The 20,589-nt window shown below is 44.8% G+C and overlaps 1 protein-coding gene across 3 annotated transcripts in view; it reads right to left on the bottom strand.

The window, feature by feature from the left end:
- The window catches only part of satb2 (SATB homeobox 2), a 39,570-nt gene extending 20,224 nt beyond the window's left edge, over window positions 1-19,346 (bottom strand). For 2 of the 3 annotated variants that reach the window (XM_035175484.2, XM_035175481.2), the window contains exons 1-3: window positions 18,983-19,346; window positions 11,072-11,287; window positions 6,967-7,152 (exon numbers count right to left, since the gene is read on the bottom strand). In XM_035175484.2, coding sequence (XP_035031375.1) covers window positions 6,967-7,152; window positions 11,072-11,243 — 358 coding nt within the window. In that variant the 5' untranslated portion in view covers window positions 11,244-11,287; window positions 18,983-19,346. Of the gene's footprint in view, window positions 1-6,966; window positions 7,153-11,071; window positions 11,288-18,982 lie in introns of those variants that run through there. The other variant, XM_035175482.2, reaches the window with a different exon arrangement.
- Window positions 19,347-20,589: the final 1,243 nt, after the last annotated feature.

The raw sequence follows: 20,589 nt of genomic DNA, 5'->3' as shown, positions 1-20,589 counted from the left end.
TGGAACCATTTAAACAGTGGTGGTGGAAAACTGAGCGCCCGCAGTCTGAGAGAGCTGCTGCAGCTCCACCGTAACCGGGTGAATGAGAAGCGGGTTTCTAACCACGACGGTGAAAAGGTGCCACATAAGATCAGGCCCGTTAACCACTTAACCTGAGAGGAGATCAAAGTCACACTGCAACAGGCTCAAAGGATCATCTGAGGAGAGCTTTGTGTGTTTTCACTTCTCTGGTGTCATCACGAGTAAATCTCTCCCCGTTGATTCGAGTCGATTCTGGTTCAAGAGCAAGAAAAAGCTCACAAACACATGACAATACAAACCTACATGTTCACTACCCCTGCACACACACACTCAGACACACACACACACACACATTCACACACACATTCACAAACACAGACACACACACATAGGGTTCTTCATGGGGACTGGCTGGAGCTGTGAAAACTAAACAAAGCTAATCACATTACTATCCTCTAAATGAGATCCAGACGGGTCCTGCAGAACCCCCCTCTCTCTCTTTCTGTCCCCCTCCCTCCCTCATCTCCCCTCCCCCATATCCTCCTCTCTCCGTCCTGATCTTTCTCCATCTCTCTCTTTCTCTTTCTCTTTTATTCCTTATGTCTTTCTTCCTTTCACTGGGTTTCAAAGCTGAGTTATATCTTTGAATCCCGTCGGGCTGTGTTGTTGATTATCTGGTCATCGGGGGAGCATCATGTAATTCTCCTGTATGAAGGGACCGGGCCCCTCAGGGCAGGAAGAACCCCCGGAGGAACCAGAGGAACCAGAGGAACCAGAGACCACCATGGAGGCCTTTCAGAACCCAACAGAACCAGAAACCTCTTCATTTCAGCGACGGTGGTGGAACACAAGGAACGATCCGTTTCCTATCCATCAATATGTGTAGTTTTATATGAGGGAATATTTGTAAATTCAATTCATGTAATAACACGCAAAACATTTTTATTTTGTTTGATATTTTTCGTGAAAGGGACGATTTAATGAAGAACATTTTAAGAGACGGGAATAAAATACTATTATAGGACGACTTTATGACAGAAGGAAAACAAAGAGCCCATCCTCCGCTCGTCTCTTTTGTTCTCGCACACGAACACAGGAATGCTGCTGGTTATCGTCAGCATGCAGCTTCCACAACATCTGAAAATAAGTCGTAAGCATTTCGCTAATGCCCAGTTGGGTGGAAGCAAACGCGTGAATAAGCAGACAAACATAAACTCACAGAGGACACATGACGGCACACTGAGTCGTGGACACGTACATGCACCGGCTCGCACGCAAGCGCAAGCGCACACCCACACTCACAGTGTGATGGCAAATGAATTAATAATTGAGCCATCATTTTTTTTTTGCTCGGCTCTTCAATGGGCTCTGCTTCTTGTCCACATTCAAAAGTAGAAATCATTGTTCCCATTTCCACATTAAAATTCCACCTCCCAGAGACACGCTTTCATGTGGCCGGCTCGTGGCTTGGCTCACGTCTGAGTGCACCCATCCGCACAAACGCAAATCCGTACACAAACACCCACTAATGTCTCCGACTCCATCAACACTCGCACACACCCACACACACTAATACACGCGTACGCACAATATTCCCACCGTCCCGCACTAGAATAAGTCTTTGTTGTCGCAGCGGCCTTCACGCTCATCCCTGAAAACTGGTCCCTATCATCAGGAACGCCCGATAAATATCTGTCATGCTGTCGTTTCTCTGAGTTTCCATCTTCTCTGAAAAATGTTTTCAAAAGAATTTGAGGTTTTTAAAAGTAATGGTTCAACTCCAAAGTACTGAAAACACATCTGCAGCTTAACCCTTTCAATTGAACGGTTAATTTAAACTAACATAAGAACAAATTCAGAGAGAAACACTTTGTTTTCTGTTCAGCATTTATCAGCAGTAAAGCACATTAATGTTTATACATGGATTATATCACTGTAATGTATTTGTCAACAGATATTAGTGTTATAATTAATATTCAACTCATAAGCAGCCGCGAGGTTCGGTTTCTGTTTCAACGTGATGATAAACAACAACATATAAAGACTTGTTGTGATTTAAAATGTCTTTATATGAGAAATTATAATAGCTGTACATAAATAAACATTTAAAACGCCCTTATATGTACAAGTACTTTATATTGTGAAGATTTGGAGTTTCCGCTTTGTGAAAAAATATATCTAGTTAGCTTTGTGTCATTTACTAGACGTAAACCAGTAAACCCCCCCCCACCACCACCATCGGGTGCAATAAAGCTGCTCAGCTCTAGAACCAGCAGATATTTAATAACTCAACGTCCCGACTCGATGATTTATTCGGGTTGAACAACCTTTTTTATTGGTGACTTCCTGTCATACATGGATCCACAACTGTGTGTTTATTTTAAAATAGGGAACTCGTGATAAATCACCGGGTGGAACCTGGTAACAAGGAGACGTCACCGCAGCACAGCGTGAGGAGCAAGACGACACCTGACGTCAGAGAGTCGGGTTCGCACACAAGCCACCAGATGATCTATAACACTCGTGAGGTAAAGAGAGTCGGTGTCGAGCCAAGAGCAGAAGAAACTCGGCCAATAAATGAATCGGTCGGGCTCCATAGTTAAAACCTTTCTAATTATCTGGTGGGTAGTGTTATTTTCCAAAATAATTATGACCTGAACCATGAGCCATGGCCACGGAGAGACCCCCCACGTGGTTGGGTCCGATTTACTGTGTTCACAATTCACAACGAGACTCGACATCAACAGTCCCTCACTGAAAAGAGTCTTCTCTGTCAGCTGGGAGAATAAATATAAGAAATTTCATGCTGATCCACAGTCAGCGCAATCAGTCCCAAAAAAAAGAACAAAAATAAATACACATACAAATATTTACTCCCGTAGCTGTAATTATGGATTTGAAACCGTCCAACTCCTGAAGCTGAAGATGTTTGTAGACATTTTGGTTGCTTCCTAAGTCACAGTGTACACACACCAGCCCACCCACACCCAGAATATGTTTTCATAACTAAAGCATTGATAATTCCTTTATTAACTATTGACGCCTTCAGGAGACAGCGATGCTCCATGGGAAAGTGGGACCTAAATGTAACGGCACCGCGGCAGGACTGCAATTTACCGCGGGCCCGACCTCAGGTGTCCGGTGAACTACCGACATGTGACCCTTTGTGGCCTGTCAGACGTGGCACTGCAACAATGCTCTCTCTCTCTCTCTCTCTCTCTCCCTCTCTCTCTCTCTCTCTCTCTCTCTCTCTCTCTCTCTCCTCTCTCCCTCTCTCTCTCTCTCTCTCTCTCTCTCTCTCTCTCTCTCTCTCTCTCTCTCTCTCTCTCTCTCTCTCTCTCTCTCTCTCTCTCTCTCTCTCTCTCTCCCTCTCTCCCTCTCTCTCTCTTCTCTCTCTCTCTCTCTCTCTCTCTCTCTCTCTCTCTCTCTCTCTCTCTCTCTCTCTCTCTCTCTCTCCCTCTCTCTCTCTCTCTCTCTCTCTCTCTCCGACTGACCACCGTTAACTGTTCACTGACCGAACCCGTAAACTACAGGTCTGCTCCCATCCATTCTATAAAAGCCTTCAGACCCTTATAATTGAAATAAACAATATCTCCCATCTAATTACTGGGCTGAGCTAATTAAAGAAAGGCCATGGTCCTCGGCGGGCGCTTTAAATACACCGCTGGGACACAAGAATGCAGGACACAATTCAAACAGGGAGAAAATAGCTGGGACTCTGTGTAATTTTGGTTGTGGACCGCAGGGGGAAAAAATGTATAATTTAAGCCAGAAATTATTCATTTAACATAAACGCTTGTTTTAAAAAACAAAAAGTATTCATTTGAGAGAAGCTGGGGGTGAGTGTGAGAGTGTTTTGTCTGTGATGCTGCACGGTATACTTCGCTAAAGTGTATGTAAATTTTAGCGCGTGCAAATGCAACCCTGCATGGGTTAAGTAGAGTTTACAAGTGTGTGTGTGTGGTGGTTGTGTGTGTGTGTGTGTGTGTGTGTGTGTGTGTGTGTGTGTGTGTCTGCAAGCAAACGGTGCTCGAGACGATTCTCCGGGTTTTGTTTGTGTGGAGTTGTGATGTCGTCTCTTTGAAGCCCCTGGTGTGGTGTTTTTCTGGAGGAGTGCATTGATGTGGACGGGGGACCAGTGAGTCTGGCTGTTTTCCAGACAAACTGATGAGACAGACAGAGAGAGAGAGAACAGAGAGAGACAGAGAGAGAGAGAGAGAGAGAGAGAGAGAGAGAGGAGAGAGAGAGAGAGAGAGAGAGAGAGAGAGAGAGAGAGAGAGAGAGAGAGAGAGAGAGAGAGAGAGAGAGAGAGACCTCCCCTGATACTTGGCAAAAGTATTTGAAGCTAAAAGTGCTGCTAATGGCGTTCATCTGCAAACCGTCGCACACACTGGCCGCACAGTTTAGTGGCTGTCTCCGGCCGTCGCTGGAGGATAATGTGAATCTGTGTGACTTCAATTTTACAACCAGAAGGAAAAGTTGTATTTTTTTTTTTTTTTCAAATGCGTCCGTCCAAACCCGAACAACGAAGGTTTCTACGGGGGTTGTCCTTCTCAGGCCAACATGTCCCAGGATTCATTGTGCATCGGCGAAACAAAACGTGAAGACGCTGGATGTGCGTTGGGACGATGAAGAGCGAGGGAGAGGAGTGCAGGCCTGGTTCAGGTGGGCTGGGGTCTGATAACAGCTGCTGGCCTTGAGGTTGTAAAGGGATTACCTGAGACCGTGTGTTTACACGACATACGCCCACACACGTGTTGAAGGACACACGTGACGATCTTTCAGTTTTTATTTCCACTAGTGTGTTAGAGAGTTTTTCTCTTCCCCCGCGCAGGCAACAGCCGTCATGTTTTGTCTCCGTCCCATTCTTGTGAACAGAAGTATTTCGTTCAAATTCTGTAAAATGTTCATTTGGAATCACAGATGAACTGATTTGAATTTTTGTGGTCAAGGTTAACATCCCCAAACCCTTATTTGCCTCGTGAACACACTAACTCCAGAGAATCCTTTCAGATTTGGCACAAACGTTCACTTTGACTCACTGATTGACTGATTAGACAACATGTGGACACGTAGACTTGATCTGCACTGGCCGTCAGAGACACACAACCAACAAGGTGCTAATTCTGATTTATGGGAAAGTTCTTCAAAAGATAAAAAGCCCAAAGTCTGTGGTGAAGGGAGCTGATATTCCTGAGGTGTCGTGATGATCACATAACGCAGCTTGTCTGGAATCTACCAAAGAGCAGGTGAATCGGGAGCTGAGGGTGACCTTTACTGGTTGACCTTTACTGGTTGACCAATCACAACAGAGCAGACTGGGCTTTATCAGGAGGGGGGGGGGCTTAAAGAGACAGGAGCTAAAAACCAGAGGCTGAAAAGAGGAGCTGCAGCAATGACAGTTTGAAGAAAGCGATGTTTTCTGAGCATTAGAGCATTTAAACCTGTTCCAGTCATAAATATAGAATAATAAAGTCACACTACTTAAAACTATCATCCTGAATATGTGTCCTTTAACACTCGTGGCTCTGCAGTCCTGGTTTGACTGAGATGCGACGGCGATGACACCGTTTCTCTGTGTGTCGCAGTAGCCGTGTCGCTCACTGTTTCCAGTTTTATATCGATGTGAGGCAACACATGGAAGATTCTGCACGCTTGAGAAATAACAGCAATAAATGACACTGTCCTGCGGCAGATGAGTTCCATGTGTGCGGCAATAAATTACACTGTCTTTCTTTTCGTCTGCTTCATAAACATTCTCACACATACTGCACACTCATACATTCAGACACAAACACATACGCACAAAATGTATTTTAGTCTTGCAGAGACATTCCTGTCCGGCCCTTTGTTGTGTCTTTAATGACTTTTACAGGCTCTGTCTGTGTCTTAGTTGTGTTTTTCAAACATTCTTGTGCTTATTACCACTGTAACAGTGCAGCGTCGTACTCCAAATAGACAACCTCACATCCAGGCCACTGATTAGAGGGAGAGTCCCCTGTCCAAGACCATTCTCGTCTTGACCCCTAAGCTGCAGGATATTTCGTTCTGACTCAGTCCTGCCATAGTTTACACAGAGAGAGACACTTGGTGGTTGGAAAGTCATGACTATTAATAATGGCCTTCATGAAACTCTTGTTATTCCAACAAAAGGAGGCAGCTTGAACTCAGATATTTGGCTTTTGGAACGACGGCGTCGTGACAGGACTTGGAGAAGCTGCTGTTCTGTGTTTCTCTCCCGAGTCTGAAAAGTTTCAAACTGTAAGAGTCTGTTTTATTGATTTTGGCAGCTTCACTGTCGCTAAGTGCTCGTTTCTGTGGCGTCACAAACTGCTGTGACTCGGACTCCGTCTGAAGTTTGACTTTGCAGTTAGTGTGGGAGGTTTTCTTTGTTTATCTGCCTCTGTTTCTGTCTTCTTCTTCTCTCTCGCATCTGTGTCCATGAGGTCGGCTCAAACTTTATGTCATTTTTTTTGAGCTTCTAGAAAGACAGCTGGAGGAGGTGCTGTGTCAGCGAGACCCTCGAATCCCGTCTTTGTTCACACATCGCGTCGGGGACAGAACGCAGATTTGGCCCTTTTGACGTTGACAGTTACAGAATTTGATTATTAACTTGTGTAGGATGAACTTGGCTGTTTTCTTCTGTTTCCAATCTTTATGCTAAGCTAAGCTAACGGGCTGTTGTTTCATATCTACTGTCCAGTCAACAGAAAGCAAATAGTTGAACTTGTCCTTCAAGGGATATTTTTTATAAGCATCACACAACGTGCAGCTTGAGGCCTGACGCTTCCTCCAAAGCTCCAACGCTCTGACATAGTGTTTTATGTATTTCTTTACTTGGCACACACCAGCTATATTCGTACCTTATTTTAAATGCGTGACAGACAAATTAAAAATTCTTTCCACACATGTAACACAGCAGAAGTGACGGTGTCTCTGACTGACCGTGGGCTTGTGCCGCGGAGCTGTGGGAGTAGCCGAGTGCGAGCAGAGCCGTCTCCACCAGCTGGGAGAAGAGGATGTCCCTCCTGACCAGCACAAACTCTGCGTGCTCGTCCCTCCCCTCGCAGCCGTCCGTCTGAATCCCTCCGTCCGCCTGCTCCACCACGCAGAAGACGGGGATCATCAGACCTGTGGAGAGAGACCAGAGGGGGGAAAGGAGAAAATGGAGAATCATTTAGTGTCTGGCTTCTATTGTCGGTGATCACGACACAGTTTATCCGTGGCAGACAGCGGACATGTGGATTGTGTTTCCACTGGGTCAGGCCTGTGATCACTTTATCCTTCGTGTTTAAAACTGTTGGATACAACAACACCTGAACTTCTTAATGAGCTGCAATCAAACAAAGGATGTAAAACAAATCACATGCATTCCTCATTGGACTGTGAGCGTGTTCACTGCACATCTCATGTACGTCTGTCAGAACAAAGGCTCCTCTAAGAGATATGTCTTTATACAAATATACATATTCATCAGTGTTACTTTCATCAGGGTATTAGTTTAAAAAGAAAAGAACATCCAACAAAACCATAAATGTGGGATTTAAAACAAGAATATTAATAATATAAATATCAATGCTGCTGACAAATGTTTATACAAAGGAAAAATGCTTCTTCAATTTTCATGATATTTGTCGTCTTTGATATGTAAATTCAGGCCAGGTGAAAACCAAACCACTATGATATTGTGGATGAAACCCCATCACACACACACACACACACACACACACACACACACACACACACACACACACACACACACACACACACACACACACACACACAAACACAGACATACACACAAAGGCGAAAACCTTGGCGTACTTTCAAAGGCTTTGAGCAATTCTCTGAACCACACGTGGAAGTTGTGAATAGTTATATTAACTATTAACAGAGAACATGTGAAACTGAGACATGTGGCTCGTTACTCTGTGGACTCTTCTCCAGTTGTCCTCCAACACACGGCCTTCACACGGCCTTCACAACAACTCACATGAGCGTCTTCCTCTTCTTCGTGTTTCTCATCTCACCCAAAAAGATTCATCTACTTGTTTTTCTTTTATCTGCCAGAGCTTTGGTCAGAGCTCAGGTTTGGGGAACTTAAACCGATGGAAGGAAACAGCCGATAGTTTGTAGGAGACAGAAAACGAACACGTCAAACGTCACAGAGTCAAACTTAATGTCCTCGACGTTTCTTTGTCGTGCGGAGATCTTCCCCTGCTTTGTTCTCTGCTGACTTTATACTATCATAATATAATAATAAACGTATTTATATGAGGGAGCCAGGTGGAGAACGTCTGCAGAAACATGTCTGAAAGCAGCTGTAGTTGTTGTGATCACATGAAACGTGACAGACAGAGTTTGGTAACAAAGGGGAAAGGAGTTCAGTCACAGCGTGTTGGTTCTGGAACGTTACAGATTAATAAAGCACTTCGTGTATGAAATGCTGCTTCACCACTTCACGTCTCAGGTCTCTCACCTTCTCATACTAAGACACCTTTATGTGCTCTGTTGCTCGTGTCTGTATCAGGACGCTCGTCAGCTCTGGGTCATAAATAAGGCGATAAAACATTTAAATGGAGACAAGCCACTTGTTCCATCTCAGTGTCTGGTTACAGTAATTCCAATTGTTCCTTCCCTTTGGCTCCGTGCACCAATATCAATCCTTCCCCTCCAATATCAGCCCTTTTTCCTAAAAGGCTTTTGGTTTTGGGCCACCTGTCAACTGGCAATTAATTAAAGCTCCCTGAAGAAATGATGGACTGTGAGCATTAGGCAGCGTCCCAGCACTAATAATACAGGGCACACACACACAGCCATGTGTTTTACCGCATGGATAGCACACAATGCTGAGCACACACACACTTACATATGCCGCCTTTCCCCCAGCACGCACACACACACACGCACACACACACGCGCACACACACACACACACACACCCAGATCCATCCCACCCGTTGTTTTAATCAGTCAATTCCTATATTTCTATTTCCTCCTCATTAATCACCCTGCTCCCAGTCCTCCAGGCTCTCATGGAGTGAATTACACACTGGAGCACCGTGCCAATTCAAGTAAGTGAATTTCCCCCAACAGGGAAATATAACTGTCAACACAGAGCAGCTCCCTCCGACCAGCGCTCCTCTCTCTCTCTCTCTCCCTCTCTCCGCCTCTATCTCGCTCGCTCCTCCGTCTCCACCTCAGTCTGTCTTCTCTCATATCCAGTGTCCTGTGATTTGGCCGCTGACTGTATGATCTGGTTTGGATGATGTGATGTTGCCTCAAACCTCTAATCCCTCTAATATGTATGGGGATGAGTGAACGGGGATATTAAAATAAGAGATGTGTGTGTGGAGTGTGTGTGTGCGTGCGTGTGTGTGGAGTATGTGTGTGTGTCTGTTGAGCGTAAGTGGGTGTGTGTTTTGGCAGCATTTCCTGGTTGTGAGTGACTCAGCGAGGACATTTGTGAATGTGGACATATGGTGTGTGTATGTAAATCTGTATGGTTGTGTTTGCATGCTGCTCTGTGTGTGTGTGTGTGTGTGTGTGTGTGTGTGTGTGTGTGTGTGTGTGTGTGTGTGTGTGGCCCCCTCCTCGTGGCGGCTGTGTGGTTTGGAGGAGACACGTCGAGTTTCCTGTCTTCAAACACAACCCGTCATTATTACAGGCCGACCATCCGCTCAGCAGGAAACCCCTTCCTCTCTCGGCCCCTCCCCCCTTCACTCGTCATTTCTTCTCACACTGAACTATTTTATTTCTTTTCTTCTGACAATTTTAAACATCGTTTCATTCTCTCAGTTCAGAAACACAGATTCCTTCCACCGTTCAAACTGTGCAGCCAAACCCACAGAAATGCTTTTTTATTACTCTAGAAAACCTCCCACAAGTTTGCATAAACACAGATGAATTTTGTTATTAATATTCCTGTTTTATGCCTTCAATCAATGCAGTTTTCATCCAGTTGAAATCATTTAGTTAAAGACCACGTTGGAGCAGAATATTTATAAAGGATATTTTAGAAATATTAAAGGAAATCAAGCAAAAATCAAGAGTTTGACGTTTCTGCAAACATAATGTATCACAACCAGCCGGAGATAAGTGCATAATACACATGCACATAAACAAGAAGCAACTTTCACAATGAATGCAGGGATCGATAACCCCGAGTGAGTTGTATAAATCTTATTTATATGGAGCAATCTCCTTTATTTGGTGAGCCTGTATTATACAGTTCCCCCCAGACTTATAGATTAACAGTGCGGGAGCAGCTTCTCCTGCAGAGCTGCCACAGCACGACACAGGTCCCGGCCCCGAGCACAGCCAGACGCTGTCGTCTCTGGGCTCGGAGCAGAGGAGCTCAAAGGAAATACTAGAATGTGACTCAGTCGAGTTCACAGTCTGCTTCTGAAAGTCTGAATTCACCACATGTTGGATTTCTTTTCATCCAGACCCATGAATTAATTGAGATTAAGATTATTTTCCTACACACACAACATCCGTCCAGTGGATAATCCTGAGAACAAACAAACCAACTTAACCTCCGTGACTGAGGTAAGAACCAGTGACATCACACTAGCACCAAAAAACAAAATGGTGGTACGACATTTTTGTTTGTTCGTGTCTTAATTTGACGACGAACAGATTTTATTGAAGCTTGGTGGAAGGACGTGGTATCGACCAAAGAAGGACTCATTAGCTTCTGGAGCAGATCCAGAGATTAACGTTTTTGTTAATGTCTCGAGAAATAATGCAGAGATTTTAAGAAAGAAATCAGGAACGTGTAGAGTGGTCATATCTATGTGTTTATTAAATTCTGTGGAGCTCTGGATAATGATCTGTATGTATATTTATTCAATGAGACTGTTTCGCCTTTTACATCTCAGCCAAAATGTACGAATGTTTTACAATATTTCAACTGCAGTCATTTCCACTCTCAATAATTCAAAATGTGCAGTGGAGCAGGTTCACGGAAATGCACATTAAAATGAATCTCATAATCTGATGTTGTCCACGTCAACATCTCCTCAGACATCTCCAGGACATTGCTCACCTCCCAGGGGTCTCAGCGGCGCTCCGTTGTGGCGCATGCGGGGTCCGGTGGGGCTGCCGTTGAGCTCCAAGCGCCCCTTCTTCCCTGGAGGCGGGAGGCCGCTGAGGTCGGGGCTGCCCCCCCTCCGCTCAGGGCTGTCCTGGGTGATGGGACTCTCCCCTCCTCGCTCCATCCTCCTCCAGATCCCCAGAGGAGCTCCAGCCAGGGAGAACGAGTCTGGGGACATCACACAGGAACTTATTACTCTGCACCACAACTATCAAAAACACATCATTGAGCCTCAGTGTCGCTTTCATTAAAACATGGATACTAGAGTTTATTGTGAATTCGAAATAAAACGTCCAGCTGCTGTAAATCCTCACAAAACACATCATCAAGTGTGTATTAATCCATGACTGAAAATAGTCCCTGGAAAACTGCAGTGTTCACTCGTGTTTGCCAGGAGCTACAGTGCCCGGTTGTTTACGGACGTAATTCTGCCCTTTTAGGAGTGAAACTATATATTTGTGACCGGTTTGAAATGTCTTCGGTAATGAATGGGCTCGGAGCGGAGCCACAGACATGGAGGGAAAGTGGCAACGCACCGAGAGAGGCCGAGGGATGCGTTGTTGGTTTTGCTCTTTTCATGGAGTTTGTTGACAGAAAGGAAAATATAAAACAGCACCTCCCTTACGTGGAAGAAACGGCAAGTGTGTGAGGAACAAGAGGCTGAAGTGGAGAAGGAGAAGAGTGTGTGTGTGTGTGTGTGTGTGTGTGTGTGTGTGTGTGTGTGTGTGTGTGTGTGTGTGTGTGTGTGTGTGTGTGTGTGTGTGTGTGTGTGTGTTTAACACGTTCACGACACTACGAGCCTCAGGGCCTGTTGTCCCCTGATGAGGAAGCATCAGCCAAACGTCTAATATCGGGTATTGCCATGAGAAACGCTGCCAGGCCAGACACACGCCAAAGTCTCAAGGAGCAGCCGGCTCGCTCAGGCCAAATGGACGCTTTTATTTACATCCCCCATCCCCTCACTGAAGAGAGAGATTAGAAACTGTCTGGAAAACATGTAGAGGAGCACGGGAGGTTTCTCTTTTACAGTTTGTGACCAGAGTGTTATTCTGTGGTAAAGTTACTCAGTTGTACAGCTTAACACTTAATGATCGTACCAGTGAAATTTGTAAACCTGCACTTTTTAATAATTTTCAGCACATTTTAACAGAACTGGGTTAATACTTATTACTCTTTACACTTTAATTGTGATACAGAATTTCATCTTTGACCAGATTTTGAGGTGAATTTCAGATGAAGACATGAGGCAGACCCTCCTCACTTTGTATGATTTCTGCAGCTCTTACTGCTGCAGCTCGTAACTCTGAACAAAAGACAATGTTTTGTGTGGTTGTGTCTCTCAGTCCTCCTCCTCCTCCTCCTCCCCCTCCTCCTCCTCCTCCTCCTCCTCCTCCTCTTCCTCTCTTTCCTTCCCACCTTCTGTACCAACCGTCTCATTCTTACACAACAACGCAGCTGAAAAACACCCTCCACCACAAACACATATAACTAATCTGAGAAGTATTAACAGCTCGTGGGCAGAATTCTTTAAATGAATAATAATAAATTAGAACCATTAGCTCGGGCTTGATTAAACACTGAGGGAGGCCGAGTTTATTAAAGAGAGGAAAGTTCAGAGAGTTACACAGAGTACAGTGGTCGTCATAATTCACGATGTGAGGCATGAGGGAGGCTTCACAGATAAATCACACCAGTGACTGTGTTGTTGTAGCTACAGAACAACTGGATGTAAGGGAACAATGAAGGAAACTCACCGGCTGCTTTTTCCAGCCGGTGCTGCTCTACGAGACGAGAAGTCAAACCTGAGACTATTTTGTTTTTTTAATGTTTCACCCCTCGGTCAAAAATAATCCTGCAGAGAATCTGTCGTTATCACCAACAAGTCCCATCCTGCTGCAAAGCTCCTCCCACACACAGCTCCCCCCCCCACGCTGCTGACGATCCCTATCAGGCCCTGCCGACATCTCACCATCTCACCTGGGACACACACACACACTAACAGATCCTCCAGGTTCCAGCAGCATCGCATCTGCACATCAATTACATTTCATTTGGGTTTTAAACGCAGCAGATAAAGGATGACATCGTGCTTTGCAGTTGTTGTTTTTTTGTCAACCCTCGCTCACACGGTCTTAGATAGGACGTCCTCCACCACCTCCACCTCCTCCACCAGCTCCTCCACCTCCTCCTCCTCCTCCTCCACCTCCTCCACCTCCACCTCCTCCTCCACCAGCTCCTCCACCTCCTCCACCTCCTCCTCACCAACAGCAAACGTTACCACGTCAAGTCATGGGTGGTCAGCTGCTAAATGCATTGATGTATCAGTTAGATTTATTTGATCAATAATATCTAATGTGATAGAGAACCTGTCGTTTTTGTATTTTTGCATCAGTTGGACAGAATGAGGCTTTTTTCAGATTCTCTTTGGGTTCAAGGAAAATATGATGCAATTATTTGAAGATTTTAAAGACAAACTAATAATTAATAAATAAAATAACTCAAAATAATTAATAGTGACAATAAACTATAATCATATGTCAGAGAAGTTTCTGTGGAACGAGAACTTTTACTTTGAGAACAGACTCTTTTAACTTCAGTAGAGGAGAAAGAGGAGGACGACAAAAAGGAAAGAAAAGAATTTAAAGTTGTTAAATTAAACTATAATTCAGTTGAGGTAAGAAGGTAAAATAAAAAAACTTTAAATGATTTTTTAATAATTCTAACAACTGGCAAAAATAATTAATAACATAGTGAGTGTATGAGCTTTTATACAAAAACGCTGCAGACGAGATTGTGATTGATTAACTGATCGGCTCATTGAAACCTGTTCTCTCTCTCTCATCCCTTCTTTTTCCCTGTTGATTCTATTTTGTTGTTTTATTTTTCTCCAAACACACACGTCGTTATTTACACACATGTAAATATTGACGGGATTATCATCTCATGAACGTCCACAGTCCCAGATAAATGCTAATCTGGTTTATGTAATTATTACGGGGCGTGTTGAGCAACCACCTGAAAGACGGCACTTAAACAAACGTACGATAACTGAACGACAGTGCACGGTACATCGCTTGTTAATGGCTCTGACCGGCACTAAGGTCACAGGTTCACGGGCACATATCAGATTTTAAACAATGAGATTATTATCGCCTGCATTGTGTGATAAGACGTGTGATAGTCAGAGCAGTTAATGAAGACGTGATAAGAGGATCTGTTATGGAGACGGGCTCCAAATGTAATGTGTTTCTGATAAGGAGCGAGTTATGACACATTTCCCAATTTATTGCTTCTCTGAGCAAATGTCACAGGAACCGTACACTGGATTATTAGAGATTTTCCTTTTAAAACCCGTAAAGAAATCAACAATAAACGTAAATATTCTGCATTTTTTAGTAAAACTCTAACAGCACAGTCTCAGCGTGGGATAGAAGCTGGTGAAATAAAAGGTTTAAAAACACATTCTGCTGAGTTATTCCCGCATAATGTTTGATTCTGGGACAACCGTCGTGATTTGATGATAAGCCACTATCAAATTCCACATTATTACATGTTCTAGACATAACAAATACACACCGAGGGGCCAAGGACAAGATTGCAGAGCAGAAAAAAAATGCAGACACACCCAAAGAAATAGGCGAGTGGGACACAACAACAAACACACCTATAAACAACGTGTCCAGCTCAAAGACGTAAACACACACAAACATGTAATTCAAAGCCAAACTCTACAAATCAGACGCCACACGCTGATTGGTAGTCCCGTCCATCTGAAACACATCCAGTGTAATGACTGCTGAAGGCTGCTGCTTCTTCAGTTTACTTTACCTCAATCGCTCTCTGTCGCCTCTATTCTCATCTCACCTGCACCAGAGTTTGGAAAAACACTTTCAGCCGCGTCCAGCTGTTTGAATCTCAGCTGCTGACGAAGGGAGACGCGCACAGAGAAATGTGAGAGAGCAGCAGGTCGACGTTTGGTAAAGAAGAAGAAGAAGAAGAAACCTGGTTTTTACGTCGCCTCCACATCCTCACACACACACACACACATCCCACTGTGTAAGTTGTGCAGCTCAGGAGCTCACACACACTCACACACACACTCACACAGACTCACACAGGAGAGGAGTGTAACTGTGGGTGAAACGTTAACCGCCTCAGTCTTTAGTAGGAAACACAACAAACCCTTTAAGAGGAAGAACTCGTCTCCTGAGTCTCTCTGGTATCTTCTACCGTTCTGATACACAGCTGCTAATGAAGGGTTGTGTGTTCAACATGCAAACCACACACACACACACACACACACACAGAGAGAGAGAGGGTGACCTATGAGGGCATTATTAGCACTGATAGCAGGGGGAATGTGAGAGGCGTCACCTATAGGAGAAGATCCAGAGATACGGATGTTCTTCTCGTTCCAGATCCACTTTTATAGCTGGGTTATCAAGCTGTTGGTTAATGCTCGGCTCTGCAGCCCCAGATAAAACAGGGAGGAGGGTATTAAAAGATGTGTTGTCAAATAAACGCACAACGTACACAAGACGTGTGACGGCAATGAAGGTGGGATGTGCTGAAATGTTCCCCACAAACACACAAACGAGCAGAAACCAACACTCAGCGAGGAAGAAGGAAAAGTATGTTTCACACAATTAGTTCTTTTAAAAAAAAGTCTGAAAACAAAATGGGGAACAACATGTTTTTTATGTGGCTGTTTATGAGAAATGATTGCTGTTGGGGAAGGTTACATTATTGTGGAATTTGCCGTTGATCGCCCTCAGATGTGTGACTGTGATGTGGCGAGCGTTGGTGTGAGGGGAGGAGAGACCTTCAGAGCAAACACACAACTTGTTTTGTTGGAGCTCTGGAGAGGGACACACACACACACACACACACACTCAGAGGGAGAGGGAGGAAAATAACCAGGGGTGAGGGGGCGAGACTGAGGCCCTCTGGCAAACATGTTTGGCTCTCTCGCAAACATCTCACTTGATAATACGGGATGAAGAGAGTCAGGCGTTTATGGCCTCGCCCTTCCAGCCAGAGGACGCACTCGGCGTGCTTAAACACACTCACACAGTCGCACACAGACAGACACTAAGCCACACAAACCACAGCCAGCTCGCTACACAAGACTCTCAGCTTTAACACTTCCAGGGACCACACACTGACTCCGTCGGTCGCACACAGCAGGGACGGGTAACACACGAGCACAGAACCCTGATGCAGCTGTGAAGGAGCTGTTGGTTCAGCTGCGTTGTATCACGAGGTGTTTCGGTTATTTTGTCCACCCCTGCACCGACGTGCACAGAGCGGCGTGAGGTTCGACTCCTCGCCGAGTCCAAACCAGTGCACCACAGCTCAGCAGCCTCACCACAGTGGGAATAAACTGGGGTTCTTAGGGGTGTGTGTGTGTGTGTGTTGGAGGGGTTCACGTCTCACCAGAGTCGACTCAGTTGAAACATGGATCTATCCAGAGGTGAGTGGACGCTGCAGGGATGTGCAGAGGAGCCTCACCAGCTCCTCTCTCTGCCCACTGGGCCTCGCCACTATCTTATCTGCACTTCAATCGTGCCGACACACCCACGTTACATACGAGCAGATAACTGGGGTTCACACAGGAAGGCAGCGGAGAGCGTGGAGCGAGGAGGCTCTCTGAGATATGGACGGTTTACGTTGAGATGGAACGTTCAGATTATTAATAGAATACAAAGCTGCAGGAACGAGGACTCGAACTAATATTTGTGTCTGCTGCAGAAAGTCAAGCTTAAAGAATATAGGAGATCATAATGTGCATGGCATTGCAAACCATGAATAATTTGTGGCGCATCAACATCACTGCTTCAAATCTGCTGCAGAATAAAGAAAAAACTCAGTGGAAGCCAAAGAAAATCTGAGGTTTCCCACTATTTTCAAATCTAACACACACACACACACACACACACACACACACACACACACACACACACACACACACACACACACACACACACACACACACACACATCACCCCCTTTCACGTCCCGTCAGACTTTGCGCGGCCAATTTTTTTTGTCAACATGAGCAAACTTGAAAAGGACAAACAGGCCAGAAAAGCATCAACTCAAACCAGTTCGTTTTTCCTCTCACATTTATATTTATATTTTCATTTATATATATATAGTTTTATTATTTATTTTTCTATGTTGGTTTTTTATTCATGTGTGGAAAAAGATTTTATTTTGTCTGATGCCGTCGTTACTTTATAATGAATTCGTTCATCCATTAGGCCCAATGCTCATTCCTTCAGTTCTCTGCCGGTGAGGGACTAAATGTCCTCGAGCCGTCGGAGTGAGTCTGAAGCTGCAGCCTCGCGTCCACCTGCTCAGGTGAGGAACCCGCAGGGGACACGACGGGGACGGGAGCGGGAGCTGGTTCTTCCTCACAGGTTCGGTTACACGAGGAAAGGTGGGTCTGTTGCAGCAGATGAAGCGGAGCGGGTGAGGTGTGTGTTTATTAAAGGTCCGAGTCTGGATTTCATGTAAAGAATCAGACGTTTAAATGAGTTAAAAATCCACATTCTGATCTGTGCATTAGATCCTTTAAAACGTTGTATTTATTCCATTTAAATTCACAGTGAATTCTAAAACAAATTGTATGGTAAAGGTTTGATTTCTTTAAAATCAAATCTCCGGTGCCCGGTGGCTGCTGCTGACACGAGGCTCTGCGCACGGACTGTTTCCCGTTTGCAGCCAAACGCATTTGGCTTCAGTTTCTTGTGATTGCACATCAACAGCAGAGGCCCCTTGTCTGAAAGTCCCTGATCCAACCTGCAGCTCTGTCACCGCTCCGTGTGTCTGCATGTGCGTGTGCGTGTGTGTGTGTGTGTGTGCGTGTGTGTGTCCGTGCACGGTGCAGGTATCTGTGCAGTGCAGCTTCTCGGAGTGTCTCACAGGTTAGAGGCCCGTGTAGCAGCTTGCACCGTGTTCTGCAGCTCTCTGCTCCCCCGCCATGTTTTATTCATCGTCTACTGGAGAAGGTGCAGTTTGAGGAGAAGATGCAGTTAATTCACTTCTGCACGTGTTAGTAACTGCTACTGATTATTATTATTATTATTATTATTTAGAAAACTAAATAAAAAAGCTGCACAGGAGGCAGAAACACTGAGGTGATGTTATGACGCGTTTTAAGACTCGTTCTATTAAAATATGATTTAATACAAACGCACCTTTGCACAAAACCTGCAGGTTTTCGGACCATGTGCTGATTTGCCAATGATAATAATAAATAAATCAAAAACAATATTTAACTTTGAGACTTTTACGGACTTAATTCTTTATAGTAACTTACTACTAACGACTTTATTTACGTATCTTCCCTTTGTGCAATATTTAAAATGCAACTAATATCTCATAAATAATACTAATAGTGAAGGAAATAAATTATATTGTTCAGGACACAAGAAACTGAACCTGATCACGGGTTTGGGTTTTGTGAATATTACAGGTAAATATGTGTGTGTTGTTAAAAACTTTCACATCTTTAACTTCAGGTTTTGTTGCAGAAATCTATTTCATTTTAATTTAATTCTATAGAAATAATTACAGTAATAAATAGTCGTTTACATTTGATCAGACTCTTCATTGATACATAATAATAATAACTATGTAGCCTATAGGTAATTAATTAAATTGGTTAAATTGAAAATAATCTATACATTAGGTAGGTAGTTGATCACTGTCTCTTTATTAATTGATTAATTAGAATTTGTATGAACTTGATAATGGTGTGTGTGTGTGTGTGTGTGTGTGTGTGTGTGTGTGTGTGTGTGTGTGTGTGTGTGTGTGTGTGTGTGTGTGTGTGTCTGTGTGTGTGTGTGTGTACACTCACTGTTTACGGCGTGTCGGTAGCGCTGCTGGCCGCTGAGGAGGCTCTGTCCATTGATCAGCAGTATTGAATCCAGGGCTGGAGCTGAGCTGCGGCTCCCGGACACACGGCGGCGGATTGACGCGGGTTCTGTCCGCGGCCGGATCTGGACTCCGAGTCGGACCCGAGATCCACGGAGACGCGACGAGGTAAAGTTTTTTGTTGGTGCGTGTCTGACTGCGCGTAAAGCTGCGGAGAGGATGAGGCGAGATGCTCGGACACTGGACGCAGGATGCGCGCGTCTGAGGGGAAGTGGTGGCACAGGGAGAGAGAGAGAGAGAGGGAGAGAGAGAGACTTTGACAACAGCAGCAGTTTGTCCTGGATTCTTCTGACGAGTCAAACTTGATGATTTAACGGAATCTGGACTTGTTCCCTCGTCTTCTCTTCACGCGTCCGTCCGCCGCTCGCAGCTCTGAGGTCCTCGCTCCTCGCAGCTCATCGCCCGAGAGAGAAAACAGCGCAAAGGACGACGCGGCAGCAGCCGAAGGAGAAGCACACACAAACAAACACAAAGCTAAAAAACACCGGCGTCCGAGTCACGGTACCAGCGGGATGTGATCGGCGCAGAGGAGCAGCTTCTAATCACCAGTGTGCGTGTGTCACTTTCAATCTCTCCTGTGCCAACGGGCGCACTGACTGATAGAGGGAGGAGAGAAGGGAGGAGAGACAAAGAGAGGGAGGGAGGGAGGAGAGGAGGGAGAGGGGGCGTCGGTAAACTCATCTGAAAGCCTTTTGTGGGACGGATCTCACTTATAGGACAAATAGAAATGATATTAAAGTGTCCAGGAAAACTTTATTTCTAATTTATATACCCAAATAATCACTTTTACGCACGAACCGTGGATGACTTGGTTCCGAGGAAACGAGGTTTCCCTTGCAGCACAAGCAGCTGCGTAATAAACATCTAGATGATCTCTGAGGGAATCTTCTCCTCGTCTTCAGGAGACTTTGACATAGAAGAATTTCTCTTCTGTTAATAGATAATTCCACAAGTTATCGCCGCGCTATCAGCGCTGCAGCTTCCCTCTAATCCTCAGACATGTCAGAACCATCCCACAGATAATACGCACAAGTTGAAGTCCACGCGCTGATGCGTGTTAATAAGTAGCCTAATAATAAGTCCCCGTGCGTGTGTTCCTCTCCCGAGATGCCCCGCGTCGCTGTGGGATCCCAGTTAATGATAAACCCGCCACTTGATAGACAGATGTCACCGCGTGGTGGCTGCGGGGTAAGGAAGCCACCGAGGCTCAAATGCGAAGTGATTTCTGGACGCACGATAACATTTGAATTGAAAATGTCAAGTGCAAAGATCTGGTTATTTTTCCTTCATCGTTTTCTTCCTCTCTGGTGCTTTGGTTGTTAAAGGTTTATTTATCTTTTAAAAAGTGGTTTCTGCTTGTTGTTAATATTTAAAAAATGGAGTCCAGACAAAACTAGGAACAGTTATAATGAACCTTATGAATGCTCTGAATTCCAGAGGCTGAGATTCCCACTGATGCAGCTGTGGCACGAGACCTACTTCATCCACATTTTAACACGAGCATGCGCAACCCTGCAGCTGAATTGAGCA

This window comes from Hippoglossus stenolepis, chromosome 13, assembly GCF_022539355.2.
Source record: "Hippoglossus stenolepis isolate QCI-W04-F060 chromosome 13, HSTE1.2, whole genome shotgun sequence".
Taxonomy (NCBI): Eukaryota; Metazoa; Chordata; class Actinopteri; order Pleuronectiformes; family Pleuronectidae; genus Hippoglossus; species Hippoglossus stenolepis.
Note: the sequence above shows the minus strand (reverse complement) of the source record. Positions and strands in the feature narration are given on the sequence as shown.